General features: G+C 47.3%; 10 protein-coding genes across 10 annotated transcripts; 4 read left to right on the top strand and 6 right to left on the bottom strand.

Moving 5' to 3' along the window:
- Positions 1–493: 493 nt before the first annotated feature.
- Positions 494–1,966, bottom strand: TREMEDRAFT_65372 (uncharacterized protein; the record flags this gene model as incomplete). Its single annotated transcript, XM_007007538.1, has 3 exons — positions 494–1,359; positions 1,502–1,829; positions 1,922–1,966. The coding sequence occupies 3 exons, from the start codon at positions 1,964–1,966 to the stop codon at positions 494–496; spliced, it is 1,239 nt and encodes a 412-aa protein (XP_007007600.1).
- Positions 1,967–2,931: 965 nt separating this feature from the next.
- Positions 2,932–6,351, bottom strand: TREMEDRAFT_74716 (uncharacterized protein; the record flags this gene model as incomplete). Its single annotated transcript, XM_007007593.1, has 10 exons — positions 5,276–6,351; positions 5,016–5,231; positions 4,461–4,952; positions 4,140–4,417; positions 4,047–4,099; positions 3,820–4,001; positions 3,638–3,780; positions 3,334–3,612; positions 3,085–3,227; positions 2,932–3,042 (listed from the first exon to the last, which is right to left on the bottom strand). The coding sequence occupies exons 1-10, from the start codon at positions 6,193–6,195 to the stop codon at positions 2,932–2,934; spliced, it is 2,817 nt and encodes a 938-aa protein (XP_007007655.1). The 5' UTR covers positions 6,196–6,351.
- A 968-nt stretch (positions 6,352–7,319) lies between these two features.
- Positions 7,320–9,239, top strand: TREMEDRAFT_34775 (uncharacterized protein; the record flags this gene model as incomplete). The annotated part of the gene is made up of 7 exons (XM_007007416.1): positions 7,320–7,480; positions 7,527–7,596; positions 7,646–7,732; positions 7,791–8,477; positions 8,568–8,834; positions 8,990–9,121; positions 9,180–9,239. The coding sequence occupies 7 exons, from the start codon at positions 7,320–7,322 to the stop codon at positions 9,237–9,239; spliced, it is 1,464 nt and encodes a 487-aa protein (XP_007007478.1).
- A 558-nt stretch (positions 9,240–9,797) lies between these two features.
- Positions 9,798–10,803, top strand: TREMEDRAFT_65375 (uncharacterized protein; the record flags this gene model as incomplete). The annotated part of the gene is made up of 3 exons (XM_007007539.1): positions 9,798–9,926; positions 10,294–10,470; positions 10,735–10,803. 3 exons carry the CDS (start codon positions 9,798–9,800, stop codon positions 10,801–10,803), a joined length of 375 nt encoding a protein of 124 aa, XP_007007601.1.
- Positions 10,804–11,013: 210 nt separating this feature from the next.
- TREMEDRAFT_57721 (uncharacterized protein) lies at positions 11,014–11,643 on the bottom strand (the record flags this gene model as incomplete). Its single annotated transcript, XM_007007480.1, has 1 exon — positions 11,014–11,643. A coding segment is annotated over exon 1 (336 nt), but the record flags the coding sequence as incomplete, so codon positions are not given.
- A 2,641-nt stretch (positions 11,644–14,284) lies between these two features.
- TREMEDRAFT_65377 (uncharacterized protein) lies at positions 14,285–16,150 on the bottom strand (the record flags this gene model as incomplete). Its single annotated transcript, XM_007007540.1, has 6 exons — positions 14,285–15,290; positions 15,361–15,673; positions 15,716–15,785; positions 15,828–15,906; positions 15,950–16,002; positions 16,061–16,150. 6 exons carry the CDS (start codon positions 16,148–16,150, stop codon positions 14,285–14,287), a joined length of 1,611 nt encoding a protein of 536 aa, XP_007007602.1.
- A 790-nt stretch (positions 16,151–16,940) lies between these two features.
- TREMEDRAFT_65378 (uncharacterized protein) lies at positions 16,941–18,683 on the top strand (the record flags this gene model as incomplete). The annotated part of the gene is made up of 5 exons (XM_007007541.1): positions 16,941–17,286; positions 17,408–17,555; positions 17,727–17,842; positions 18,093–18,461; positions 18,604–18,683. 5 exons carry the CDS (start codon positions 16,941–16,943, stop codon positions 18,681–18,683), a joined length of 1,059 nt encoding a protein of 352 aa, XP_007007603.1.
- A 196-nt stretch (positions 18,684–18,879) lies between these two features.
- On the bottom strand, positions 18,880–21,415 carry TREMEDRAFT_34926 (uncharacterized protein; the record flags this gene model as incomplete). Its single annotated transcript, XM_007007436.1, has 8 exons — positions 18,880–19,194; positions 19,264–19,339; positions 19,582–19,966; positions 20,114–20,313; positions 20,456–20,597; positions 20,707–20,773; positions 20,816–21,071; positions 21,168–21,415. The coding sequence occupies 8 exons, from the start codon at positions 21,413–21,415 to the stop codon at positions 18,880–18,882; spliced, it is 1,689 nt and encodes a 562-aa protein (XP_007007498.1).
- A 1,378-nt stretch (positions 21,416–22,793) lies between these two features.
- TREMEDRAFT_34937 (uncharacterized protein) lies at positions 22,794–24,481 on the top strand (the record flags this gene model as incomplete). Its single annotated transcript, XM_007007437.1, has 7 exons — positions 22,794–23,034; positions 23,290–23,458; positions 23,509–23,571; positions 23,617–23,653; positions 23,836–23,944; positions 24,095–24,168; positions 24,362–24,481. The coding sequence occupies 7 exons, from the start codon at positions 22,794–22,796 to the stop codon at positions 24,479–24,481; spliced, it is 813 nt and encodes a 270-aa protein (XP_007007499.1).
- Positions 24,482–24,717: 236 nt separating this feature from the next.
- Positions 24,718–27,522, bottom strand: TREMEDRAFT_34802 (uncharacterized protein; the record flags this gene model as incomplete). Its single annotated transcript, XM_007007423.1, has 9 exons — positions 24,718–25,185; positions 25,298–25,540; positions 25,664–25,739; positions 25,825–25,961; positions 26,074–26,398; positions 26,541–26,708; positions 26,749–26,946; positions 26,992–27,122; positions 27,169–27,522. 9 exons carry the CDS (start codon positions 27,520–27,522, stop codon positions 24,718–24,720), a joined length of 2,100 nt encoding a protein of 699 aa, XP_007007485.1.
- Between the last annotated feature and the right edge of the window lie 182 nt (positions 27,523–27,704).

The following is a 27,704-nucleotide window of genomic DNA, read 5'->3' on the forward strand; positions in this document are numbered from 1 at the left end:
TCGACTGATATCGGCTCATATCGGCTCATATCGGCTCCAACAGGTGGAGCTCAGGGTTTTGGAGTCAGGACCCTGCAAGAGCTGGGTCGTGACAGGAAAGGAAGATGTCACGCGGAACTGTGTGGCACAGAGGGAAAAAAGCATGCATTGATTCAACTTGTCTCTATACTTATCACATTCCACACACACACAGCGAACCAGAGATGAAAGAATAAATTTCAGAGGATACATAAGTTGAATGAAGGGATATGCGACGGAAGGGGTCATTTTCCTAGTGACGGTTCGGCCGTCCTGGGCCGTTTCTATCGGTTGTCGTGCACACCCCTTGGTGCGATTGGACTGGTCCGAAGGGGGGGTCAGAGACATACGTACACGGTGTGAAGCGCCTTGAAAAGTCAAAAAGGGAGGCGGAGCAATGCAACTCCCATCTGTCATTAGGAAAGGGGGACCTTCAATTGCTTTTGTGATGGTTACTTCGAGAGTGTGAAGTATGTCATGCATTGATTCTTGGATGACTATGTAGAGATACCCTCGAGCAGTGATTTGGGAACGACCGAGTTCTTGTAGCGTTGAGCGTGGCAATCTTCTCTTGTCGCGTAGCGAGGATCTTACGTCTGTCGAAGTTAGACGGGTTGCTGTTGAGGCCGTATACGTAGGAGAAAAAGAACCCGGATGATAGTTGTTGAGATTGTAGCCAGAGGGCAAGCTCTGGAGTGGCCGGATCACAGAGAAACCAACAGTCATCATCAGAGGGGCGACAGTTCTTTACAAAGTCCTTCTTGTCATTAAGCCGATTGTATTCTTCACATAGACGTCTGGTTTCGATACTGAACGCATTGGGGTGACGGTCGTCGTCTGCAATGTATGTTGCGATTGTGGTCCCAGATGTAGGGAGAAGTAATCGAGAATCACGACAAAAGCGAAGGTGGTATAGCCTACCTCCGGAATCCCAGCCAAGATCGGTCAGGGATACTAGGTGATCGACTTGATTCGGGTTATAATTGGCGACGAAACCCCTGGCCACATCACCGTTTACAGTGACAGCCCAAGGTTTGCGGAGATCATATTGGAGTTTCTTGTAAGTGGAAAGAACAGCTTCAGTGGCAGTTCTGACAGTGAGAGGAGTGTGACTTCGAGGGGGAGAACTGGACCGTGCCGGATAAAGATTAAAGTGCATGACAGTGATACGATCGTTTCCGCGACAACTGCTCCAGCGAGATGGCTTCCCCGGATGGATATCGAGTGCTTTTTGTAAGGCGGACATGACAGTTGAATCGACATTTCCATTGACAATTTCCGAAGGGTTCGGGTAAATACGAACAGACCGTTGGAAGCCTTTGGTCAAAGTAGTACTTCCACCTGATCGTTACTCCTTGTATTTCACACTTGCGATTCGTATCATGAGTGAGAATCTTCCGAAGTAAAAGTTCGCGTTCAAGGAGACAGAGGGAGTTGCACTCGAGCCGAGAGAAGAAGAAGTTTGAGTATTATTGTGACTCACCTTCAATGATGAACCATTTGCTCTCAACCTTCTTGACCACTTCTCTGTTGGTACCCAAGATCTTTATTCTTCCATCAAACTTCTTCATCACTGCAGTCGCTTCTTCAATCGCGGACGATTCAGTCGCATTGTTGAGGTTATGGAGGGTAATCTGAAACTGGTGCCAGCCAGGTGGGCAGGGAATGGTAGGGTCCGAGTCGATTTGGCGCATGTTTGGAATACCCGTATTAGATTTACAATTATCTTTAGAGTCGCAACCAGGGTCGAATTGTGCTTTCTCATGAACGAGATCGGCGAGGACGGTCCCCGAGGGTTTATAAATCATAGTCTGAACTCGGTCGGTAGGGCGACGACAGTTTTGTTGGGACTTGAAAGAATCAGCAAAGAATCCGTTTGAAATGAACATCAGACACTGCTCACGTTGATATGGACATCAGGGACACCCGCGTGGTTTGTTTCAGGCATGATATATCCTTCAGTTTTGTCTTGGTGTTATGAATCCTCAAGGTGATTTTGGTCGATGTGCGCGGTATAGCGGTATTGGATGAATTATTAGTGGTATTTGTTGTAGGTCTTACTGAGTCTTCCACCATGAAAGAATGATTGCGAGAAGTGAGGGGAAAGGAATGTATTTGCAACCAACATTGTCCATAGACATGCACACACAAGTCGGTGTACTCGGTGTGCAACCGGCAACCACGTCCACGTTTAATATGATGCTACGCTGCATACGTCCTTTGAAACAGGACCGGGTATTACGTAATCCAAAAATTCCGCTGCTGCCCGCGAAATTCTAAAAGGCTGAAAACCACTCCACCATGGAGGCTGGTGATATCCGGTCAGCCTGCATTTCCGTCTTCAATGATCCTCAACACGGAACCAATTTCTTACACATCTCTGATTTCCCGCAACCGACCTTAAACAACATTCCAGGGTGATGCAAGCTTGACGGCAGAGCTCTACCCCTCCATCGCATACCTATATGGCAATGGATCCGGCAGATGCTTACTCCTCTTCTAAAGGAGAGAACAAATTCTAATTGCATCTCACTGATGACCCGAAGTCGTCCCCGCCTAATGGAGTTCTTTAGTGTATGATTTTGGCAAATGACACATGTGCTATAACGCTCGCACCTCCGAATACGGTGAGGGGGAAAGTAGGGAGTATGTTTTAGCAACCCTCTCCCCTCCATGAGCAACGAAGGTGTACTTACGATTAGGAAGAGATCTGCAGTCTATACGGCATAATGAAGTGTCACCCTTCTTCGGCCGTTTGTGACCTTAGGTCCAGATCACGAAGTGTAGTGCTGCATGCTGCAGAATGATGCATATTGGGTACCTAAAGTATCTCACTTCCATCCACTTACTCCGACCTCGAACCAGTTCCAACCAACTACCCGAGCTTCTCACACCTCTCGCAAGAAACCAAATTCACTGAGCATTATCGATGTACCGAGCAGTCGCGGCTATCCTGAATCCCTTGGGCACAACCCTGTGCTCGTACCTCCTCTGCAGTTTGTCTCCCTGCATGATGACCACGTCCTTAGTATCAGCTCCGAGATGATTCAGAAAGGAAAGACTCACACCGTGTGAGAGGGTGATACTGAGACTTGGTACCGCGTTGACTTTCGTTTGACCGTCGGGTAGTCTGAGTCTACGGGTCTTACGACGGAAAGACATGGTGGCTTGTGAGCCGAGACTGAGGGATGCGACTATAGGACCGAGTCCTGTAGGTTAGTCGTTTTCTCTTTGACAGCGCCCGGATAAGGAATAATCCTGGAAGGAGTATTGTAGGAGAAGCACAGATGAGGAGGTGTGATAGGAAGTACACACCTTCTTCACCATCATCATGCCAATTCATTTTCTGTCCTTGACAATATAATACGGACAGGATTTCGTTGAAATTTGCTTCTTCCCCCAACACCCTCAAGGCTTCGGTACGTAATCTAACGTGAGTTTCTAAGCGAAGGAACAACAAGATGACATACAGAGCTAATGCTTCCATGACACAAGCCGGGGAATCTTCGAACGATACGGAGACAGTGTCGACGGCATATTTGTATTCCGCCCCTGAATTGAGTGTGAAATGTTGGGCTAAAGTCTGTCCTTTCACTAGACGTCAGCTCGAGGAACGTACCAGGTAAGAACAAACCAGTGTTAGCCTTGAGAGCTCTTCGTTGAAACAACGGATCCTGCGTGGACACTGCTTCTTGTTGATATGCTTGGAACAAGGCGTCGGAATGGGCGGTGAAGTCGGGAATGATATGATATACCACACCACTGATAGTCAGTAGGGCCAATGAGTAGAGAAAGACTGACCCTTGCAGTTGATATGTCAGGACGGTGGCTGGGGGAGAAGAAAGTCGTTTGATTTCCGTTTGAAGGATATCATCGTTGACGAGTGCATTCCCCAGGAGTGTCCCAGCAGAATTGAGCACTTCCGGAGGGACAATGTCGGCATTTGTCAAAGCTCCAAATTGCTTTCCGCAATGTCTGCATTCCTGTCTATCAGCAAGCGCATGGGCAACAGGTGAATAGATACGTACCCACGTTTCCCATCGATATCGACAGTTTGCTCGTCCGCATTCACATACAAAACCTGATCATCAACCTCGAAGGAAACGGAATAATTGACTTACCTTTCCAGATATTACGATCACCCATGCCGCCACCGGGAAGTGTGGTAGGGAGAGGGGGGAGGATGCTGTAGGGAATCTTCACACTAGAGGGTGTACTCATGTGTCGGAGGAATGAAGGATGATACGTCAGACTGATGCCTGGAGGAATAGGTGTCAAGCCAATACAAGTGGATAGGAGCCAGAACTGAGGACATGAGTGTATGAGACAGGTCCAGCCCTCGAGGTAGATCTGAAGTGAGGGTTGTTTGCAGGTGGGACATATCTGTTCGGGTCGGTCTCTATGAGATCAGCACACAGTCTCGGGATCAGTAAGTGGCTCACAATGCGTCTATAATTTCCGTTGCTGTTGTTGGACTCGAGATCTCGCACTTGTCGTGACCGATTGGCTCGATTGACGATGCACTACGAAGTGAGGGGCTAGCGTGATCCATCGGGTCCTTTGCTCGAGGCGGCGTGATAGGGGGTGTGGGTAGGCCATCGACGATGAGATGTCCTGGAGCTGGGCCATTGCAGTTTTCTTTGTGAGAGGATACAGGTAGGAGTTTGAGCATGTCTTCCAAACCTGACGGCACCAACGGAAGCCCAGAATCGTAGTGATCGGAGCTCGTATCCGGACTCGCCTCCTCGACCATCTTCTCTACGATCTCTTCGTCGGACGGGGTTGAAGAGTGCTCGTCAATCCACCAGGGGTCACCCTGAGTGTCTATCCAGTCGAAACGTATCTTGTATCGATGATGATAATCTCTGCCTGCCGGCGCTTCAATACCCTGTGCGACTGGCTCCGCTTCGACCCATGTCGCCGACACCCAGTACCTATGATAGTCAGTTGGAATCAGTCATGTCGGGAGGTTGACCCACCAGCCAAGTACCACGTACGTACACCCCGGCTCCCAAGGCAGCAGTTCGTATCCTTCGCCAGCGAGCAAAACGATGGGCGTACGGTTCCTCGCTGCTTGCAGTAAGGTGTCGATACGAGCTTGCTCGGAAGACTGGTCGTCGCATAGGACAACACGAGCGGTCGAAGGATGATGTGTGGACTGTCCTCCGCCATGAGAGATGATCACTCTTCCTTCATGTGCCCAAATGTCTCGACTGCACGTCAGCCAGTGGACAAGTATCGATGGAACGGAACGTACGGAGCTCCAAAGCCGTCCAAAAGGTACCCATATCCCATTTTTGCATGCATGTATAGCCCAGACTGATAAGCTCGATAATAGGGTAAAGTCTCGCATAGTTCTTGACGTGATTCGGCCCATACTGGTGGACGAGTCTTGGGTGGAGGATGCTTGATGACTTTTAGAATCTGCACAGGAGCCGGGAGTTTGGCAATGATTCGCAAAACTTTGGTGAAGAGGCTGGACGAGATCCCGAGATGATCGGTTAACGTGGGTACGGTTGAACCGGTTCCGATGATTTCGGTCAGCTCTCGCAGCGGCGTGGTGTCTGTTCTCTGCCTGAGCTCGGTCTCTTTGGTGGATGACTTCTTGAGTTTCGATTTGGGAGGGGCGTTGGAGGCGTCAGGTCGGGAGGCACGTTTGGGTAGCGGGGGAGGGATCGCAGGCGTCCAATCTCGTAGTCCGAGAGCGTTCAAAGCGCTCACGTTTGCTCTCGAAACTTTCCAAGCGGAATGCGCCCGAGCAGCCGCTGGCTTCTTATCCTCTTTGGGAAGTGGTTCGACTTCTACGTCTAGAGTGTTGTATGTTGGTTCAACCCGTCGGTTTTTTCCTCGAGGTTTTGATTGACGAGTGATGGAAGTGACGAGAGAGAAATCTGGGTCCTCTTCCTTCTCGACGCGAGAGTGTGGTCCGATATCTTCGTTATTGTCGTCGGACAAATCGTCAAGGAGGGAAGGGGACCGCTCGAGTTTTGCCGCCGTTGACCTTGTCAGCCTTGGACATTTTGGAGGGGGAAGAGGAATGAGGGCGTCCCTCTGCCCTTGAAGCCGCTTGGATCTCCTCGACAGTTGGTCTGTTGACGGGATTTGACCATATTCGATAAGTGGTTGGGAATGAGGAGGGAGACTGTGGGAGGAATGGCCGGTCAGGTGAAGTGACATGGGGAATGAGATGTGAAGTGGAGGAAGAGAAGGGCATGATGTGGATCTGGGCAGGGGATATGGGGTACCTATGATGTGGAGGGGATCGATGCAGCGTGCCGCATGCCGCAGGCCGCAGATCTAGCTAGGCCGCAGACTAGTAAGCGCCCATATGATTGAGGGGCGTCTGTCATAGCGAGCCAAACCAGGGGAAATTCTATGTGAGACGTTAAAAGTTCAACCGGGGCCCCGCAAATTACCGACGTGTCACCGGGAGAAAATTGTGATCGTGTGATCTTTTGATGCGGTCACGATCACCGGGAGACGGCAAACGTACTTCTTCCTTCCTGAACACGTTTCGGAAAGGACATTGGCCACACAGCACATGCATGCATGTACCTGTGCTCAGTCACATTGTAGAACTGAGCACAAGTGTTCATGCATGCTCACCAAAAGCCATGGCGTCGGAGGAGAAACCACGCCGGCTTCTGACACAGGATCGGGATGAAACATTCGACGCGCACACGTACTCTCGTCAGTTGACATCAATCAAAAGAACTGGAAAATCCTTTGATGCACGTGTCAGACTGTAATTGGTTACAAACCGTGTTGCGATGTTCGCGGGAACACTACTGAAGGCTTCGGTCATGTTCGAAAGGCATCTTGTCTCATTCACATATCACCACCTTCGACTGAAAAAGTCCTTTCGACAAAGAAAAGTTATCTCTGCTGGCGGCTGTTGAATCTGACGGATTCAAAACGCGCTCCAACGGCGTCAAAACAATCTGCCGGCATCACCAGTCATTGATCGCCGCTGATCGTTGCATCGGGAGGACCCTCCACCGCCACTCCGGGATCGGGTGGTTGACAGCATCAAAGCATCACAGGGATTCGCCTCCCCCACCCCGCCGCCGCCGCCGCCTGCTTCTGCCTGCTGCTAGTCAGCCGCCCACTGCCGAGAATAGGTCTATGTTAGAATGTTCAGTGGGTAGAGTGTATGTCACGGTTGGAAAGTGGAGGTTTGACATTGTCACCTCCTTCGTCGCTTGCTATCCCCATCTTCATCCCCGCTGGGGACAGTTCCCTAAACTCTTCTTTGACCGATATTTTGTCAACCTGAGACATCTACAAGAGGAAGTTCGATCATGCCGCACTGGCAACGACTGACGGTGATTGGAGATGTGGTCATCTCAAGTCTCACCATTATTGGTGCAAGCTATCTGCTGTTATCGCTGTTTAAGAAGGGCACTGGGAAGCTACGGGTCAGATTGTTGGTAGGTATGGTTGTCAGTGATCTTTCACTGGGGTAGGTTTCGTCACTCGTGACGTTTTGGAATGATATTGATCTCCAGGTTGATGCTTATTGTTCCGAGTATCATGTGGCTCACAGGTTTCCGTTTTCAGACGGGTTCCGCAGGATGTGTGAGTATCTCTTTAATGTCATCTCGGACTTATCATTGAATAGAGGTAGAACATACATGGTTTCTTCCTTACCATTATATTGTTTACCCAGAACATGTGGACAATCTTGATCGCTGTTGGTACCACACTTCTTTTGGTAAGTTTCATCCTTTCGTGATGTAGATCATTCAAATGAACTCTTTGCTCACCCGCAGAAATACCCACTATCCTCAGCAACAACATTATTCGAACGATGGTCCTTCCTATCATGGCCCTTTGTTATCACAGTCTCCGTTATCCAATCCGGTGGTTGGTGGGCAGGATACGGTTGGGTTTCTCAAGGCAACATATGTTATTACGCTTCTCATCCTCTTAAAGACAACCTTGACGCAAGAGACCTGATACAGTTTATACCACGAGCAACTGTATTCGTCATCATTGTCACTGCTTATACTCGACTTTATTCTTTCCTCCGGAGACCCGACACCATTCAACTTTCCACTCACTTCGCTTCCGGTCAAAGACAAGTCGATGTTGATCCACCACCTGGACCAGCTCGGGGACACTTACGACGCAACAAAAATGGTATTGGATCTCCTATGAATCCGGACGCACCATGGGAACAGATGGAATTCGTTCATATCGGTCGAACAAAGTTAACGCAATCCATAAATGATGAAGCGGCATCACCATCCCATCCACCATCCGTCGACTTCGGTGAAGCCCACAAAGCTGTTGCTCATCCATCAACCTCTCAAGCACCAATATCTTATTCACACCAACCGTCCGCACCACCCTCAACGGTTATGTTGGGAGATGAACTCCTCCCCAGTCCCTCCCGCGACATGTCAATAACATCGACTTTAGACGGCAGTAGAGAAGGAGAAGGATTAATATCTTCGGTGGAAGAACGATGTCCAGTCCATACTTTTGATCAAGAAAGTTCACGGAGACCAACGTCTATATTACTCCCTCCTCGGCCATTGTCGGAGGTACATTCAATGACGGACGCGCAAGATCAATACAGTCTAGGCGACATATCCAGATCACCGGGGATGGAACATGCCAATAGGGAGGGAGAAGAAGATGGAGAAGGATTACCAGGTCAGACAATGGCAGAGTTCTTCAACGACTGTCAAGTCACGACGGTTGGTACCGTGAATGGAGAAAAACCAGAGAGAGGAAATAAACCTCTGATGTCAGCTTCGGCGTATTTCAATCGGCAGGCGAGTTTGTTGATGTTATATTTCCCTTTAGCAGTGAGTTCATCATTTATCTACCGCCAGAATCACTGCCGAACCCCATATTCCTCCTCTTCCGTCTTCCTCTACTCTTCTCCCGCCATCACACGAACACCATACGTAATGGTGAGCGGAACAATCGATGAAGTCAGCAAGGCAGACTGATCACATAGTACATGCTTGTGTTTTCGATGTCGCTTGTCCGCTTAGTATATGATATGGTACATAAGGAAAGTTCCCCATTACTTGGACTATTATCAGCTTGGATGGTGTTATCAGTCGGATTGATTGATGCCTTGGTCTATGTGAGTTTCTTCCTCCCGCGTGATGTATATGCGGAAAGGTCGGGTCACTGATGCGTAGGGATTAGCAGAGCTGATAGTGAGAAAACGTATACGACGCAAGATGGGGGATAGGATTTGAAGTTTTGGACAATCCACGAGTTTCACCATCTCCTCGTTCTGCACTACTCCACCAGGTGGTTGTGGTGGTGTGAACAATGACTGGACAGGTCGGTTTGTCCCAGCGGATTGTCACATTCGCCGTTATCCTATCTTTGAGCTTGTTGGTTATTCGGACAGTCAGAACTCTTATAATCAAACACACAACGAGCAAGAGCCGAGCACTCACTCGATTTGTATTACAAAAGGCAGGGGCCACAAATATGGACAAGGCCAAGGGCGGAACTAGGAATGTTGGAGTATTTGATCTGATAACGGTAGTGTCTTGGGAGTTGTATCGATTAATCAAAGATGGGATGTATCTCTAATCTTCTTCCTTCCACCTTTCTTTTCAGAAGTATCAACGGAGTATTCCTTCATCTGCACCGTATGATCCTTTCTTTGATCACCTGTCAAGGATGAGAGAACACAGAGGAAAAGTAAAAGTGCCACACTGCCACAAATGAGTAGCACGGCTTGTAAAATGTTTTCCGAACCTACTTAGTACTCCATCTATATAGCCCACTTTTCATACGACAACATGTCCATTACATCGCCAAGTGCAGCTCAGCTTACCAGTACGACTTCAAAGCTGGAGAAAGAGGGTAGAAGAAGAAAGAGAAGATCCGGTGGACCGGGAAAGAAAGGAAAGGTGTTTCTAGAAGATCGAGTGGGTATCTCCTCTAAATTACCTTCTTCATCTTCCACGAACATTTTTCGTCCTCTATCAAGCGTCAATTCCAATCCGCAGCTCTGAAGATATGTCTTATACAAGCTCATGTGATCAACTCTTTGAACAACTTCACCACTCTAATCAGTCTCAATTTTTTTCACCCACATTTCCCTTCATATCCCCACTCCTCCCCGGTCCTGACTAAAGTTCAAAAATGCAATCCCTACAAAAACTTATGTATATCCGTCAAGGCAGATAGCTGGTCGGTCTTTCACATCTGATTCTAAATGGAGTGTAGATGGAGATCTTCAGATCTACTAGTATTACTAGTGGTAAGAATGAAAGACTACAAGCTAACGATCAGGCAGGTCTTTTATCTCTTATTGATAAAGTCACCAATACACAAGACGAAAAGACTGAAAATAAATTATCAAGAGTCAAGAATGTCGTTCATGGTGAAGAAGAAGAAGCTTCTACTTTAAGAAAAGAGAAAGGTAAAGAAGATAAGGAAAAGAGAAAAGTGGAGAAAGAGATGGCTTTGGTATGTCTTTTCTTCTCCTCCAATCTGTATACCCCAGTCTGGTGTATTCTCATTGCATTGCCTCTCGAAATCATTATCGTTTATCTTCTGGTAATTCGTTGTCTTCCCTCGTTCTTCATTCGCCATTCTCTTCTCTATCATTCAGTCCTTCTTCATTCTTAATCTCCTTCTCTATCATTCGGTGATCATTATCTTCCGCCCTCTTGCCTCTTGCATCCTCTCTTAGCATGTCTCGTCTTTGCCCCATTAGTCTACCCATGCCAGAAAGGTCTCGATCTTCTCATATTCCTCCAGGCATCCGTGTTCGACAGTGATTTATACATCGTAGAATAGATGAACCAGCTGACTGGCAGATACGTGTCAAAGAAGCTATCAAAGAGAAATCAAAGGAGAAAAAACGTATGAAGAAAGAGCAACCGCCAACAAATAAGAAACGAGTAGGCTTCGCGTCATAATTCTTTATCCTCGAACAACACTCCCGACATTTCATCAACTCGCATTCGAACCTCGTTCCAGTGTCTCCGTCGTCATACTTGCCAATAACAATGAATTCAACAATGCATCTTCTTACTCAACCCGGTATATCATCCCTAGGTACATCAGTATACAAAGGAGGTAAATCCACTATATCTTCCCTCATCTCTACCCTCCCAGCATCTTCGTGTCTTCTAAATGTTGGTACTCGAGGAGATACCTGTGAGACTCTATTAGGTGTGACAGGCAACGAATCAGGTGAATCATGGTTGACAACTCTCATCCCCGTTGGAGTCCTGGGTTCTGACGATTGACCTGATGGGGTTCGAACAGAAAGTGAATTCTTAGTAGGTAATGGTCCCGCTGTTGAATCGATCGGATCAGACCATTCAGGTAGACCTGCTCCAAGTCCTGCGAATCCGGCAGAAGTACGATGTGTGGATGTGTAGTCGGTTAAAGTGGTCTGACGTCTAGGGGATTGTGGAGTGAATTGTGATTCTGATGGAGATTGTGTTTGTGTCTGAGATTGAATTTCGGAATATGATTGTGAATCCAAAACACCAGGAGGAGCGACAAAACTTCCAACAGGACGATAAGGTTCGACCATTGGATTAGGTTGAAGATGCTCATAACTTCCTTCTCCCATTTCATCACCTAAATCCATTTCCTGTCCTTTCATCTTTTCCGTCTTACGTCTCTGTCGTCTTCGACGGAATAATAACCAAATCAGTAAAGCTAGAATGAAGAATCCACTCATTACTCCAATGACGATCCCGGCTATCGCACCTCCGCTTAGAGCCGAAGAGGAGATGACGAATAAAGTCGTTGTTGCCAATCCAGCCGGCCAAGTACCAGTAGCTTGAAGCGGTTGAGTGATACAATTCGTTTGTGTAGAATTTGTCACTTCGTATATCCCAGCAGTACCACCTGTCCCATAACCATTTTTATCACTGATCACATCAATAAAGAGTACATGACTGTGAAAGGTGAAAAACTTACTTCATCATGATGGTAAACCTAGTTCCTGCGTTCAGAGACGGTTGCCAACTCTTCTTATTCTGGTTGTCATCCAGAGATACGTCGAATGGATAGGAGGATTGATCGAGAGGGACTACGGTAAAGTTGTAAGGTTCGTTGGAAGTGTTATCAGTCCAAGAGAGATCGAAACCTGAAGTACATTGTTGTGATTGACCAGTGACGGTAAAGTCGAAATTGTGGGATGAATAATTGGAAGAGGCTGAATTGAGACAAGAAGATTGAGTAGAATTTTGGACGATTTGAATTTCAGATGATCCGCCTGACATGTCAGATTTCCTTCACTCATGCATTGATCACAAGTCAAGATTGAGAATCTCTTGTGAATGTGTTCTATGCAAGTATAAAGAATGGGGTGTTTACTATGCGCTCTTTTCGAACATTCGCGGTGGGGTTTTCTCATCTTCGTGTACTTCTCAAGTATAAGGTAGAGAGCAAGTAGATCATATGAAAAGGAGAACGGAAGAGCATTCAATGTTCAGGTGGAAATTGGAAGGGATTCAGGATCACTCACCAGCCCCTAGACTAATGGCATCCGCTACGAAAACGACATAAGCAGTCCCTTGATCAAGTTGTAATTGTATCTACCGTCAGTCATTGTCGGGTATAAAGCATTCACTGAAACGCACGGGATATGATCCTTGTCCATTCTTATATGCGCTAGATGGGATAGGGTAGACGAAAGGTTGTTTGAAAGGTGTGGGACTGGTGATTAGCCATGTACTTTTCAGAGGGGTAAGTTATAGTGAGGGACCAGGACCAAGTAGAATGGGGATGGGGGAGGAAGGTTACACAGCACAGATATGGAAGGAAACTTGGGACCTCCTGCGATAGAGGGGTTGAACATGAGAATCATATGGTCCACGACTTGGAAGTGACTATGAGATGAAAGTGAAGGAAGTGATGATGCTTCAGCAAGGACGACTGACACGATAAAAGCAGTGAATGGAGGTGAACCTCCTGACCAAGTGAGATCGACGACCTGAAGTCAGTCATCCGTCTTCTGTTTACGACATTTCACATCTCCTTGTCTCTTTCGGAACAGGCGTGTAAACCCCAGACATCCCTCTCTGTCCCTCGCCGTTGTTCATCCTTGCTTTCCTTCTGTTCATGTTGTCACATTCCAGTCATTCCCCTTAACGCGTCCTCTTGAAATCTCCCTCTTCTTCACATAATATGATCCTCACTCCTCTCCCAGACAATGCTGACAGCTCCATTTTCACATGCTTATCGTTTCAGGGACATCACGACCTCTGTTTCCGGCCTTCGCCAACTTGAACCACCCTGTCATTCACGGCCAAGCCCGACGCTGAACATGCCAAAAGAGAAAGGAAAGACCAAACACTCACATCACATCGTGCGGTCTCAGCAGGCCAATCGAAAAAAAAATGTCCCGCTCCTTGTGCTCTCACCCTCGAACCGAGGACCAATCCTCCCAACGTATATAACACCAAGCTGATCATTTGACCAAGGGCTTATCTCGTGTGTCTGTCCAGTTCCGTTTCCCACGTGAACCGAGATCTGAAGGTCAGATCAGATCCCAATGGAGGTCTTGCGTACTTTTGAAGATGTCCTCGAATGGATAACCCCCGCCCTGAAGTGGGGAGAAGGGGCGGGACTAGGTGTCGGGATAGAGATATGTTCCAAGGATTTGGGTTGTAGCAAAGTATTGGTATGACGGTTCAAATACTCAGATGAGAAATGACGCAGGATCGACTGATCAAGAAGTAAGAGAGATCTTACCGAATGATACCGCGAATCAAAAGGATCCTCCCTGCGTCGACAAGCGATGCGAGGAAAGGCGAAAGGCAAAAGGCGAAAGGGGGCTTTAGGGGCTGTGCTTCCTTCTTCTCCTTTTTCCCTTTGTCACGAGTTTGCCAATGAGAGTGAGGTACAAGTTGTCAATTTGAGATGCTGTGTGAGAACCAACTACAGATCATACAAGTAGATGGGAGTGATGACTGACGAGTGCAAAAACAGAAAGAGGAATGCAAATGTCTCGTCGTGTCCTTTGCTTTCTGATCTGATTCAAACGAGCTGATAGGGGGTGGATTCAAATGGGCATCCCGGTCAGGAACGAAATTCCATCCGAAGCCGTAAGTTAAGCCGAGCCGACCGATGGCCGACGGCTCAATGCCGCCATGCTCGATTAACTTTCCGTAACGAGGTCCACATCTGTCCAAACGATCTCTCAAAATTTTCATCACAGAGTTTTGCATAGCGTGAAATATCATAATCTAAAACCCTGACGACCGACGGAATGCAAATCCCCCCTCTTTGATGCCACATGACTCAAATCTAAAAGTCATTGTCGGGGGACATCATCATACAACGGAGGCAAGTCGATCACCCTTCTTTCCCCATCCAACGAGACTCCGGCATCGGTGTGTCTCCTATATTCCGGCTCTGATTCTGATGGTGGCCGTCGAGGCTCCTCGGATCGTCTTCTTTCTTGCATCGACGCTCGAGGAGATTTTTCCAAGGCGGCAAGTTTGAGTGATTCCATGGTTGATAACATTGGTGTAGAGGAAGATGCTGAAGATCTCAAGACGGACGTACGGGATATTTGACTGGAAATTGACATGGACCTGGCGTCTGGTCGTTTTTGTGATATTCTAGGATTACGGACGGCCGAATGTTGACTCGGTGAAGTCGGACTTCCTACATGAGGATCGCATTGAGCTACGTGGGATGGGGAGGAAGGGGAAGTTGGTAGTGGTCGTAGTATTGTCTCGGAATATCCTCCCGGTGAACAAGTAGGAGATCTGGAAGTGCTAAGCCGACGAAGACTTGGAGGACTGTTGGTGTTGCTTGTTCGAAAAGGCTCAATCCGAGGCTCAATACTGTTCACACCGAATGGACGTGGACCTCGAGAATCGATCAAATCGACAGCATTGTACCTGCTCAATCCGCCACTGGGAGCCGATGGTCGTTTATGGAGATAATAACCGATGAAAGCAATTCCGATGAGAAGGACGGCGGTAGCGACTGCAGCTCCGATACCTGCTGCCGCGGCTGTGGAAAGACCGTTTGGAGAACCGGAGTCATCATAAGAAATGGATGTCGAAGTAACATTATCACGAGCGGGTGTGTCGGACACCAGACGACCACGATTGGAATTTGCACTGGATGTTTCCCCGTCGACAGGACTGACAGGGGAGTTCGTTATGACCTTTGTTGGCGGAAGAGGGACATAGGCGGATGTTGAGTGGACGGTATCCGAAGGAGCGATTGAAGAGAGACAGGATGTTTTGGATCCTTGCACTTGGTAAATCTCTCCCATACCCCCACGTCCACGTCCTAGTCCATTACTGGGGAGTCAACTGTCATCCCTATGGCATATTGTGTCAATTAGGAAGCTGCGAGTTGGTGAGTACTCACTTCATCATTATTGTGAATCTCGTTCCCGTTGTCATGTTGACATTCCAGCTATCATCCCCTATCGTACTTCGTCCTCCAATAAGTGGCACATCAAAAGGCGGATAAGACGCGTCAAGTGACAAGATGGTCATATTATACGGTCCTTCCCCCATCTCATCATCCCACGATACCTCGAAACCATGCGAGCCTGTGGAACAAGATTCAATCTGACCTGAGACAGAAAAGGAGAAATCACGCGGTCGAAAAACGGTGTCTGAAAAACACTTGTCATTCCCCGTCCCGACCACCTGTAGTTCTGTGGACAGATCGTGATCTACAAAGGTCAGATCATTACGATAACCAAATACAGACTCACCGGCCCAGACTCCGGTCCCGTCGTACCCAAAGACAATGTATTCAGTTCCGGAAGGGAAAGGAACCGGTATCTACTATATGGGCGACATTGAGCAAGTCGTGAATATACTGACATTGACATAACTAGCCAGTAAAGGGTCGTAATCGGTAGGCACGGCTATATCCCAAAAGACCGGCCGACCACCGATAGGACTGACATCAGCTCTCACACTGTTGGTAAGATGATGATACTGACGCCAGTACCAAACTCCATGGTGGATTGCCGCCGAGTATAGTCACGTTAACTTGCTACGAGTGAGTGGGGCGCCGCTTGACAGGGGCGTTTGTGAAAGGTCAAGTCACTCACTTGACATGAAGATGTCCCTCGAGACCAGATGAAATTCCAACCTGCTGACTCGGTCAGCTGGGTCGAAGCTCGATCCGCCAGACGAGACATGACCTGGGTTGCCACTGTGATGGAGATGAACATCAGGTCAAGTCAAGTTGGAAAGAGAGAAAGATGAAGGGGAGGAAAGGGCAGGGAGAAGGGATATAATACGTACGTTGAGAACCGACGGTGGGGGGAGAGTGGCGAGTTGATATCAAGGAATGATTGCGAGTGGGTGTAAAAGAGACGAGGTGAGTGACATTCCGAATCCGAACCGAAGTGGCAGGAATGTCGTACTCTATCTGATGGTGATCACGACTAGGGTCTGCGCCCTCTCCGCTGGACCCGCGTCGCAAGCGAGACCAAGTCTGAGATAGTGGAAGACATCGTCTAGACCAATTCACAGTAACTGCTTATCCGCCCACGGCGCCACTGAGGGAACTAAGGGATAAAAGGGAGTGCGTCCGTGCGCGTGTCGCAACCCAATGTCGATCTTTCCATCTCGTGGCACTTAGTTTTCTCCCACGTGAGTTGCTTTCATCTTACATGTAACCTTCACTTGACTGACATTGACGCCCGTCCGACTGTACAACAGTCCGATCTCCCCCCCGTATTCTTTGGCCGCTCCCACATGCCGCAAAGTCCGGCCGCTGGCCGTACTTCTGAATGACGTTTCACTCAAAACGCCTAAGCAAAGTATTCGTACTCGTACGTCATCATCGAGATCGGGAAACACTTCTCGAACTGATCCTCACCCTTCACTTACCTCGCACTGATCCACCATATGACCATACAGTAGATCCACACACCACATAAACATTTGACCAAGTGACCAATATAACCCATCAACCAACCCACAATGCCTACTGTTCTCATTACAGGTCTCAACGGTTTCGTTGGCGTACACACAGCCATCAAATTCCTCTTTTCAGGATGGTCAGTCCGTGGAACCGTCAGATCGTCCGACAAGGGCGATGAAACTTTGTCTCTGGCTTCATTGAAGAAGTACGTGGATGAAGGCAAATTAACTTATGTCGTTCTCCCCGATCTTGTCAAGGGAGATTATGGAGAGGCTTTGGATGGAGTGGAAGGAGTGGTACATACTGCTAGTCCGTGGCATATGGACGGGAAGAAATGGGAGGAGTATAGGGAACCCGCTGTTGAGGGAACGAAGAGATTGATAAAGCAAGTTGCTAAGGTATCGAGTGAGTCACATTCCCATTATTCCCCATCCATTCCCCTCTCTTAAAGACTTTCCAGTCTAGGTGGTGGAATTTGGTAAGAGATTGAAATCGTGACGGATAGAAGGACAATTGCTAAGAACAGGCGTTAAAGCTCTCGCTATCGTTTCCTCTTTCGCTGCCGTCGGTGATACTCAATCGGACTTTACAACTCTCAAAGATGTCGTGTACACCGAAGAGGATTGGGCGCCTATGACGGAGCAAGAAGCGGAGAAGATGGAAGCCAAAGAAGAGTAAGTCTGACTCCTTCTTTGAACATCACATCCTCTTCTGTGGTGGCTTACATTGGTCCCAAGAGTTCAGTAATGGTTTCCTAGAAACGTGGAAGATTTTAGAAGACAGCTTCACCTTTTAAGTCGGTATTTGGGTGGAGAAGAAGACGTATGATCGGACTGATGTGCTAGTGGTTCCACTCAAGCATATTGGTATGCCACTTCCAAAAAGTTGGCCGAGCAGACTGCTTGGGAAACGCATAAATCACTCGGGCCTAAATTTGTTCTTGGGACGGTTTGTCCACCATGTGAGTACAGCTCTTCCCCCTTGTAATCTCTCCTCTCTTATCTCTTCCACTTCTCCTCCCTCCTCTCATCCTCCTTTTGCCGAAGTTTTCCACTCCCCATTCCAAGCTCAGCCTTTTCATATGTCTGCACACGAACAGCCGTATCCCCCTTGATACCCTCTCAGTACCTACCCATATCTCACACACTACTCGTACTCGATTTGTTTTTCCAAATTAAATATATTTGCACTCTACCCATGCTGACCCTTAGTCATCTTGGGTCCATCGTATCACCTCCACCCTTCCACTTCCCCAGATACACTCGACACTTCCACATCCCTCCTTTTCCATTCAACGGTATCCAGCAAACATCACCCCGTCCCCACTACGACCGCCACAGCATGGGTAGACGTGCGTGATGTCGCAGAAGCATTATATCAAATCATCTCTCGTCCTATTTCAGGAAGATATCTTCTTTGTGGTGGTGAATTCGATTTTGATATTGTCGCTAGGACTGTAGCTGGACTTCGACCAGATTTGAAGACTGCTGTACCGCAAAGGAGTGCGGCGAAGACTCCATCTGATAAAGGGAGTTATAAGTTGGATGTGGGAAAGGCGAAGAGGGAGCTGGGGATTGAATGTGAGTGGATCTCGACTCTCACATTCCCAGGTTTTGATCATACTCGTATGCTCACCTCCTTACATCGTCGTCTTGTCAATAGGAACGCGAGGAGCCAGTGTGTGGAAGATGGAGGCGACCAGGTGGAAAGACTGATAGATAGTCACTTCGCTCGAAAAGACTGTCGAGGATTCAGTGAAACAGTTTGAGCAACTCGATATGGTCATTGCTCCCAAGGCATGATAAATTTCAAAGATCCTTCCTCAGACACATAGACCCAACCCACTTCATGTCATGTTCCCTGTCCATGTATCATTTCACTCAAGCATGTTGTCAACTATGTATCAGACAAGTCAGTCAAATATATTAGCTACTGTAGTAGAACGACAAGATGCATCAATCCTAATGACACGCCTTTACTCAATTCAGACATTGGAGATCATCTAGGTATTCTTACCCTCCACGATGATAAAGGTAACCCCTCTAATCTCCTTACAGTAGGTAAGATGAAACCCACAAATACCGCCGCTCCCAAACTGACACAGATGACTGACATGATATAATACCCATCTCGATATACCACACATTCACCTCCTTTAGCAATACAAGATGACTTGTCATGATCTGTTGTGCATCCCAATGGTGTGGGAGAAGAGCCGGGTAGACGACAAATGGAAGAAGAGAGAAGGTCGACAGATCGGAGGATAAGAGGTTTGGGCCAGGTCCCGCCGAGGTTGGATACTGTGTTGAGGAGCTAGCGGTCAGTATCCATGCTCATCGACTATCAGATGAATGGGGACGTGGGGAGTGGCAAAGAGCTTACCGTCATGTATGTCCCTCCGATAAGTGGGTCGGCAATTTGAGTATGGAATGCAGTGATGCCGACAAATTGTACGGTGCTGCTTTGTGAGCTGGAATTCAAGATCCCTTACTACATTCCCAAGCTCAAATCGGTCTAGGCTTTCGATACTTGACGAGAATGAAGAAGAGAATGAGAACGAAGAGAGCTCGATGACGGGTATCAAGGAAAGAACGAGGAAACGAGAAAGGAAGAGCGAGAAGAGTATGCCAAAGGGGAAGGCACAGGGAAAGAAGCGGTGAGAGGTGGGAACAGACCAAGAGAGAAACCGCTGAAACTCACCTAGTGAGAGACGACAACAAAGTAGTCAAAACGATCAACCCAAAATATCCCGACCCTACCTTTCCTCCCGTAGGAAAACCACGGACCACCAAAGTAGCTATTCCCGCCATCCCCAATCTAGCCCAGAACGCATACACCCAAGGTCGCAACACATGGTTTCCACCACCTTGCGATCCCGATAGGGGATGTCTGGACGGGGGTGAAGGCCGAGACCATTTAGCGGCCAACCAACCTGCTATCATCTGAGCAGGAAAGTCGAGCAAGACGGCAACTGCGAGATCTTCTCTAGATAAACCCTTTTCGAGGAGTTTGAGAGGAGTGACAGAGTCGTTCACCATGAAACCGAATTTACATATGAGGTGAACGAGGAGGAATGATTGGATATCTGGGATGTCAGCTTGAAATGGAGAGGTTTCTAACAACAATCATGTTCATGCCTTTAAAGTTGAGATCGAGTGATTGAGTAGGAGAAACCTATAGTGGGGAAATTTTAGGGCCGGGGTGAGAGGAAGAATTCATAGAAAAAGCTCACTAGGTAGTTGCACGATAGACCACATCACTTTGTACACTTTTCTTACGTCCATATCGGGATCATCTTCACCCACCGGATCTTCCCTCTTGAATCTGGCTAACCACACAGTCACGAGCGCGTAGATTAGTCCCCAAAACTTCATATACCCTCCGAGAGAGACAAGACCCGCATCGAGTGGTTTGGAGCGAAAGTATCTATTTCTACAAGGCGTCAACTCACTGTCCACATTGATATGAACAGCATTGGTCAAGAAGACCCAGGTTCCGTGGATTGACATCAGAGCGATCAGATGTCCAGGGTGATTGGCGCTTCAGGGTGTGAGTCATGAAGAACGTCACTCACGAAAAGTCGGGGCTGTTGAAGGCGAGGAAGACGGTAAATGACAAAGCATTTCCAATTCCCAATCCAATCGTTTGTGCTGTTGATGCATATGATAAATTAGGGGGAGACAGTAATGTCAATGCCCAACCGTCCACAGCGATATCTTACAGTCAGCCGGTGCCCTCGACTACGATTCATTTGAACGACACCACAACTAAGCGAAAGAGATGATGTAGTAGGGGGCAGATGGTGACAGCTAAATGCCAACCTACCTTGAGTGGCAGCAGCGAGAATCAGACTTCCAAACACGGTCGTCAAAAACTTGACATTCACAGGTTCCTTGGGTTCAGTAAGATTCATTCGCTGTGAAGTATGGCTTACCTCTTCTAACCACCCTTCCACTCTACTCCCGATGATCCACAAACCAACCCCCACAATAGCTTGTACCGGTACTATCCAACTTTTCCTTCTTCCCCATTTCGGCAGGAACCAAGCGTCCACAATGGGACTCCAGAGTAATTTCAGAGAATATGGCCATGTGGACAGAGCGAAGATAGCTAGTTGAGAATATGACAGATGAGGTTTGAGTAGGAAAGGGATTGTTCCAAAGGTCAGTCCCAGTGGTATACCTTGCAATCTATAAGACCATCAGTGTTGAACTCTTTGTCACCTCAGCTAGCTTACAGGTCTATAGGGTCAGTGTTACTTATACATGCTGGATTTTGAGCAAAACTCACATAGCAGGACTAGCAATGCGAAAGCTTGTTTATCTCTCTTACTACTCAGTCCCCCTTTCTGAGCATCCTGTTCAATGTCGACCTTTTCCAAAACCCCTAGTGACCTCTCTCTTTCTTTGCCCTTCAGACTCCCCGTCTTCTCAGATCGATTTGAATTTGAACTGTCGGACCGTTTCAAAAGTCCTTTCTCCTCTACATCTCCCAAATCCTCAATGTTCCTTCCTCTCAGCCCGGACCCGTACATTCCGTCTTCTCCTTCACTACCGTCAACCTCGAGGTCGAGCAGAGAAAATGTCGAGGTCTTTGAGCTGGACGAGGAGGCAGATTGCGTCTCAACTACAGAGAGTGGGGATATGGAAGTAAGGTCATCCACCCGAGGTGTAGAGGTGGACTCTGAAGCCCGTGAAGATTTCTGACGTCTGGTGAGTGATGGGGAAGAGAGAGAGGTGGACTGGCCGTTACCGCTGGGAAGGGGAAGTTCGGGCTGACGATTACGGGTGGATACCATGGATATGGCTTTGATTCCTCTGCCTGTATAGTGAAGTTAGGAATGGTGAGTGGCAAGGAGGTGTAGAGATGAAAAGGAAGAAAGGAATGAATTGCAACGTTGTGATCTCAACTTTTCCCGTCGACGTGTCCGAGGTCCGAGCGTCATACCTCCAACTGGGTCCGATACATATGCTTCCGCCCACGCATACATAAATACACGTCAAACTAATCCAGAATGTCGGCGATCGTCGGCAAGTCATGATGATTTGTACAGACACGAGCCATGTCCGACTCAACCATATGACCAAGGTAGTGATCGTTATTATTGTCACCTTGTCTTGTGGTCTGCCCGTGAGTAGAACAAGAGTCATCCTCTGGGTGTATATCTAGAGGCTCTAGTATAGCTGTGTCAGTATCTTCATGAACTAGTGGATTTACGTAGAGAGCAGCCAGATCCACTCGCTCCATTTTTCGGGACACATTCACCCTCCCGTATGCTTAGGATCCCTGACTGATTGCATAACTTTCTTCCCCTTCTCACTCGGCTCGAGATATCTTACATGGAGTGGGATGTCCAGAAGTTGGTCTCTCGCTCCTGATATCCGCAGTCCCAACGTCGTCAAAAGTATGGACAGGTTGTTGTCGACATCGTCGTGACGGTTAGGGAGGATAGGAAGAGAGGGTAGAGTCGGTCTTTCGATGTCCACTACCTCAGGGTGGTACGGTGTGTGTGATGAGCAGGTGAGGGTGGAATGCGGGGGAAGCAGCGTGACATTGGGGGACAATGTCATGTTGGCTCTTGTGTTGCTAAGCTACTGAGTACTGTTCCATGTACCATGTACCATGTACCACTGTGATAGCTTGCTGTGTCTGAGTGGAACGTGGGTGGCTATGCTTCATTTGGGCGTGATGAGAACAAGACGATGCGGTTCAGAGCCGAGAGAAGATCTATAGATTGATAGATCCCACACGGGGCGCGTCGCGTTGAAGCTGCTTAGCTCCACGATTCAACCCCTCTCTTCATCAATCATAATCTTCACACTTTCTCTTCTGTCTTTACTCCCCAAAGCTCACGTCAAAGACGGACAAATAGCAAACAGTGTTGAACACAAGCCCAAAATACCCGATTCAATATGGTAGAAACCACCCCAGCCAACGTCTTTCCCCCCGGTATCAAACCCTTCGCAGAGAGAAAATATCCAGGCGTCATTTGTATGTTCGACGTAGATGATACTCTCACACCCCCAAGACAGAAAGGGACTCCAGAGATGATTGCTGCTCTTCGAGAACTCAGAGATCTGGTGGCTACCGCTTTCGTGGGTGGTAGTAACCTCGAGAAGATTACTGGTCAACTGCACGTTGAGGGGCAAGAAGGTGGGTTGGAAATGTTTCACTTCTTACAAATTTACACCTTCCTACACTTTCATACAAGGCCTCCTCTCAGCTCATCTGCTCTCCTCTCCATGTATTCCTCTCTCATCGTTTGGACTCCTTGACCTTGTAGCTTTGGGGTACACCCTACTTGCTTAACCCTGCGCCCTTCCATCGCTCGCCCCAGCCCTGTACCCGGGTGTTCTTCCAGATTGAAAACAAGGAATGTTGAGGGGAATCCGGCATCACTAACCTCAGTTCTCAACTCTTTCGACTACTGTTTCGCTGAAAACGGTCTTATTGCATACAAACTTGGTCGGGAACTCGATTCCGCCAGTTTCATAAAATACGTCGGTGAAGAGAATTACAAAACCTTGGTAAACTTTATCTTGAAGTATTTGAGCGAAGTGGATTGTCCAGTGAAACGGTTTGTCTTCCCTACTTCTGATTTCTGAGACTTTTGCTGATAGTGGATAGAGGAACTTTCATCGAATTTCGAAATGGTATGATCAACATTTCGCCTGTAGGACGTAATGCTTCGTGAGTCACCAGGCAAAAATGTTGAGGATGAAGACTGATGGGTAGGCAACCGGAAAGAGAAGCTTTCCAAGAGTATGATAAAGTGAGTTGATCATCTACCTCTTCTCCTTCTCATCACATTCTTACCGATCATCACACTGTTCATGTTGGTACCGAGGAGACAACTTTCACTTGTGTTGGATTTGCTGTTGGTGATGGCATGAGTAGAAGTGATCACGTTTATTTCTGCTTGTATGTGTAAATGAGCTCTAGTACTAATGTCAGATCCACAACATTCGTCCCAAAATGGTCGAAGCTCTACGAGAGAAGTTTGCTCATTTGAATTTAACCTACTCTATCGGTGGACAAATCAGTTTTGATGTATTCCCAACTGGTATGTTCTTATCTTATCTCTCTCTTTCCCATCATAGTTCTCACCAATACTTTGTTCAACTCTCTACCCTGAGTCTTTATCCTGTTGGATGCCACCTGGAATTTTGTCGTCAAAGGATATACTGATATGGGAGAAATGCTGATTGTACAGGTTGGGACAAAACTTATTGTCTCCGACATGTAGAAGATGAAGGATTTAAAGAGATTCACTTTTTCGGTGACAAGGTCAGCAAGCTTTTCATTACTTCACTTTTGAACGGTGTTCATAATCACACTCATCCCTCTTCATGACAAGTTTCTTTCATGATACTTCCCCGTCTCACTTCTAATCAAATCAATCTTCCATACGCCGACACATTCCCCAGTGGCACTTGTATACGGGGTCCCAAAAAATTTAGGAATCATGATTGATCTTCAGACATACAAAGGTGGTAACGACTACGAAATCTATACTGATCCCCGTACTATCGGACATTCAGTCAAAAACCCCGCCGATACCTTGAAACAGCTACACGAATTGTTTTTATCCAAAGAGTGATTTTCAACCGCACGAAGCAAACATTGCTTACAGCTTGTTTCGGTGATGTAGATAGTAATAGTCAACATAGATATATATGGTGGACAAACGAGAGGGACAATAAATATTCAAATCTTACGTATTCCATACTTCGAAACGTAAAAATATCATGCATGGTTTGATCAGAAATCGTATCATCCCTCAATCTTCTTTTATCAAAGTACAGTGAATTGATTTGAGTAATCAAGGAACCTCGTTCAAGCTTCCAATTCCACTCCCAACGCAACGGACACTTCCTCTTTACCTCTCCTTAATAAAGTTTCCGCAAATTCATATCCCTCATTCTTATCCAAAACTCTATCACAAACTTCTGCATAACCTTCTGCTATTCTTTTCAAAGCAGCACGATGAATTTCTTCTGCTAATCTAGCAGAAGACAAGAGGGCCAAACGAGGAGAAGAAAGAACGTCTATGTTTCCTAAGAACGAAGAGAATCGTGTTAAAGCTTGAGTAAGAGATTTAGGTGAAGTGGCAGGTGATCGGGAAAGAGGTGTTTGAGATGAATCGGAAGAACGAGAACGGATGGTTTTGAGTATAGGTGAAAGACCAGAAGATTCAAGGAGAGATTGATGATGTTCGTATGTCATTGAATCTACGTGAGTTCGGATTTGAGATGATAGTATGGAAAGATGAGGTGAAGTGAATGGGTATGGTTCGAGAGTATGCTATAAATGAGTATGAATTTATATCTTATTGACGTGAAGAGTTGATAGTATGAGTTTGCTGGAAAGAATGAATGATAAAATCACATTTGGAAATAAAGGTGAAGGGACGTACTTGTAAATACCCCAAACAATTGATTAAGAAAATATCTTTATCCCAAGCTGTACTTTTTCTCAACTCGGCCATCTTTTCGCACATCTCCACAGCTGGTCCCACGGCTTTTTGTAAGACCAACGCGAAATCAGCTTCGCGATCATGTTCGTCCACCAAGGAAGTATCGTAGACCGCGATGATCTCCCGGAGAACTTGACATGCGTCGCGAAGTGCTACAGGAGGAGTGAGTGTGGCATCTGGGGGCTAACAATCAACAATACTTTCGTGATTTCATATACCCAATCAAGTCCTCGAAGGCTTGGTGTTCTGAGATAGGTATATTGTGGGATGGACGATGAAGGAATCACTGATCAGAGAATCACTCACATGAAGAAAACGAAGTAAGGATCGACCTTGAGCGTCCAAAGTCTCCAAGAAGATGGCGTATGATTCATCGTATATCCTACCTCTGTCAGCATCTCCTTTGAAGCAGCGAGGTAAGATCAAATTGAAAAAAGAGGATAGCCAGATGAATAGGATATACTGACTCTTGTAACGTCTTGCAGAGTAAGGCTTTATCGCCTATGGTCTTTCGCATCGTCACCAGATAAAATTGAAGCAAGTTGGTGATTTTGTACGTCATGATTATACCTTCTTGTGATTTTATGGTCTGTTGTATACGCATCTGTACTTGAGCATGAGATCATTCGGGCAGTCCGTATTCTGATATAGAGACGAAATACGATATGATGTGAAGGTTTGGACTGGACAATTAGACGGGTCAGAGAGAGGCTCACTTTCAACGGCCTACTCAGTCCCTCAAGATCTTTATCTAGACTACTCGCTACCATTTCCTCTTCCTGTCCCACCGACTCCCCCACTCGTTCAGCCCCTACCATTCGTCTCTTCTCCTTTACTCCAAAAAGACCGTCGAGGAACTCATGCTCACTAGCTGTGGTTTGATGAACCCACGCTAACATGTCACCAACATAACGTGTGGGGTCGTGAGCGTGGAGTTCTATAGGTCGAGGAAGACCATTAGGGCCACCTTTGGTCAATGCGTCCAAGAAAGCGGCGAGGATAGATGATTGTCGGGTGGATGTTAGGACGGAGATTGCGTCTCTGAATCTTAGCGCCCCATCATAGGATGTTACAGAATAGGTGAGTGGTGCGGTAGAAGCGACGCGAGGGGGTATATCAATCACACATAGAGTAGGAAGGGTTGAGGAAGGAAATGAATACGAGACAGATAACTGTCACTCACTGGAATAAGGCTGGTCGGTTTTGTAACCTCTTCACAGCTTCTTTCATTATCACCGATACCTCCAGATGTCCTTCTTTGGTGTACTGACGGAAATTCAGAGTACACCATCGATGCATTTTCTTATATCCAGATTCCAACTGCTCGCTCGTGGCCCCCATGATGTCCATCCTTAAAGTCAGCTTCTCAATGGTGGACAGCACTGACTCACCCGGCCTGTGTTTTCCCTTCTTCTCCAGCGAGTAACGCTTGGCAATCACTCCTTATTCTCTCCACCCTATCCAATGCGTCGAATAAGCTTTGCCCAACAGGCACATCCCGAGACGTCAAAGCGGCTAGTTCTTGTTCAGACAGCGTGAAGCGAGATAAGAAAACGGAAATTATGGTAGATCTCATCTGAGCATGTTCTCTAAACATCAGCTCTCCAATATTTCTGACAGCAGTAATAACTCACCTCTGTGCACGTAGACCATCCGCTCTTTCGAGCAGATGTTTGGTACCAGAGTTGGCCTGATCTAATTCTGCTTGAACTTGATCACATCGAAGCTGCATTTCGAGCATATGTTCTCTCAGTACACTCAACTTCTATTCGGTCAGTGATCTATTCAAATTTCAGTGCGAGATCATTGACCTTGTCAACCTCACCGAAAGCTTCGAGAAACTTTTGAGCTCCTCCAGCCAATTTCCCTTCCACATCCCTTTTGAGATATTTGCGAGCAGTAGCTGCTGATTGGCCTTTTAACGTTCTGCGTCGAGGTAGCTCGTCTTCATCCAGTTCGTACTCTTCAGCCTTCCCTTTCCCCTTATCAACACGAGGAGTGTAGAAGCTTGAAGCTATCTCGAGGGCCTCGCGGGAGGAAGAATCATCGAAGGAGGTTGTGATGGCTTTGTAGATGCGGAGAGATATGGGATTGTTTCGAGCTGCGGGAACTGGAGCAGGTGCGGTGACGGGAACTGAGATGGAGAGGGATCTCTGAGGTAGCATGGAAGGTGAAGGTGGGTCAGACATGATGCCTATTGCGCCCACCGTCATGCTCAGAGCGTAGAGCAACTTGCTTATACTACTGTACTCTCACAGTCTCACCTACTTACAGACCGAATGTCAGAGCAGCCCGATTGATTACGTAAAGCTCCTATGACCTTCGGCTTCGGCGATGCCGGCGGGGG

Source organism: Tremella mesenterica, assembly GCF_000271645.1.
Source record: "Tremella mesenterica DSM 1558 unplaced genomic scaffold TREMEscaffold_14, whole genome shotgun sequence".
In the NCBI taxonomy this organism is placed as follows: Eukaryota; Fungi; Basidiomycota; class Tremellomycetes; order Tremellales; family Tremellaceae; genus Tremella; species Tremella mesenterica.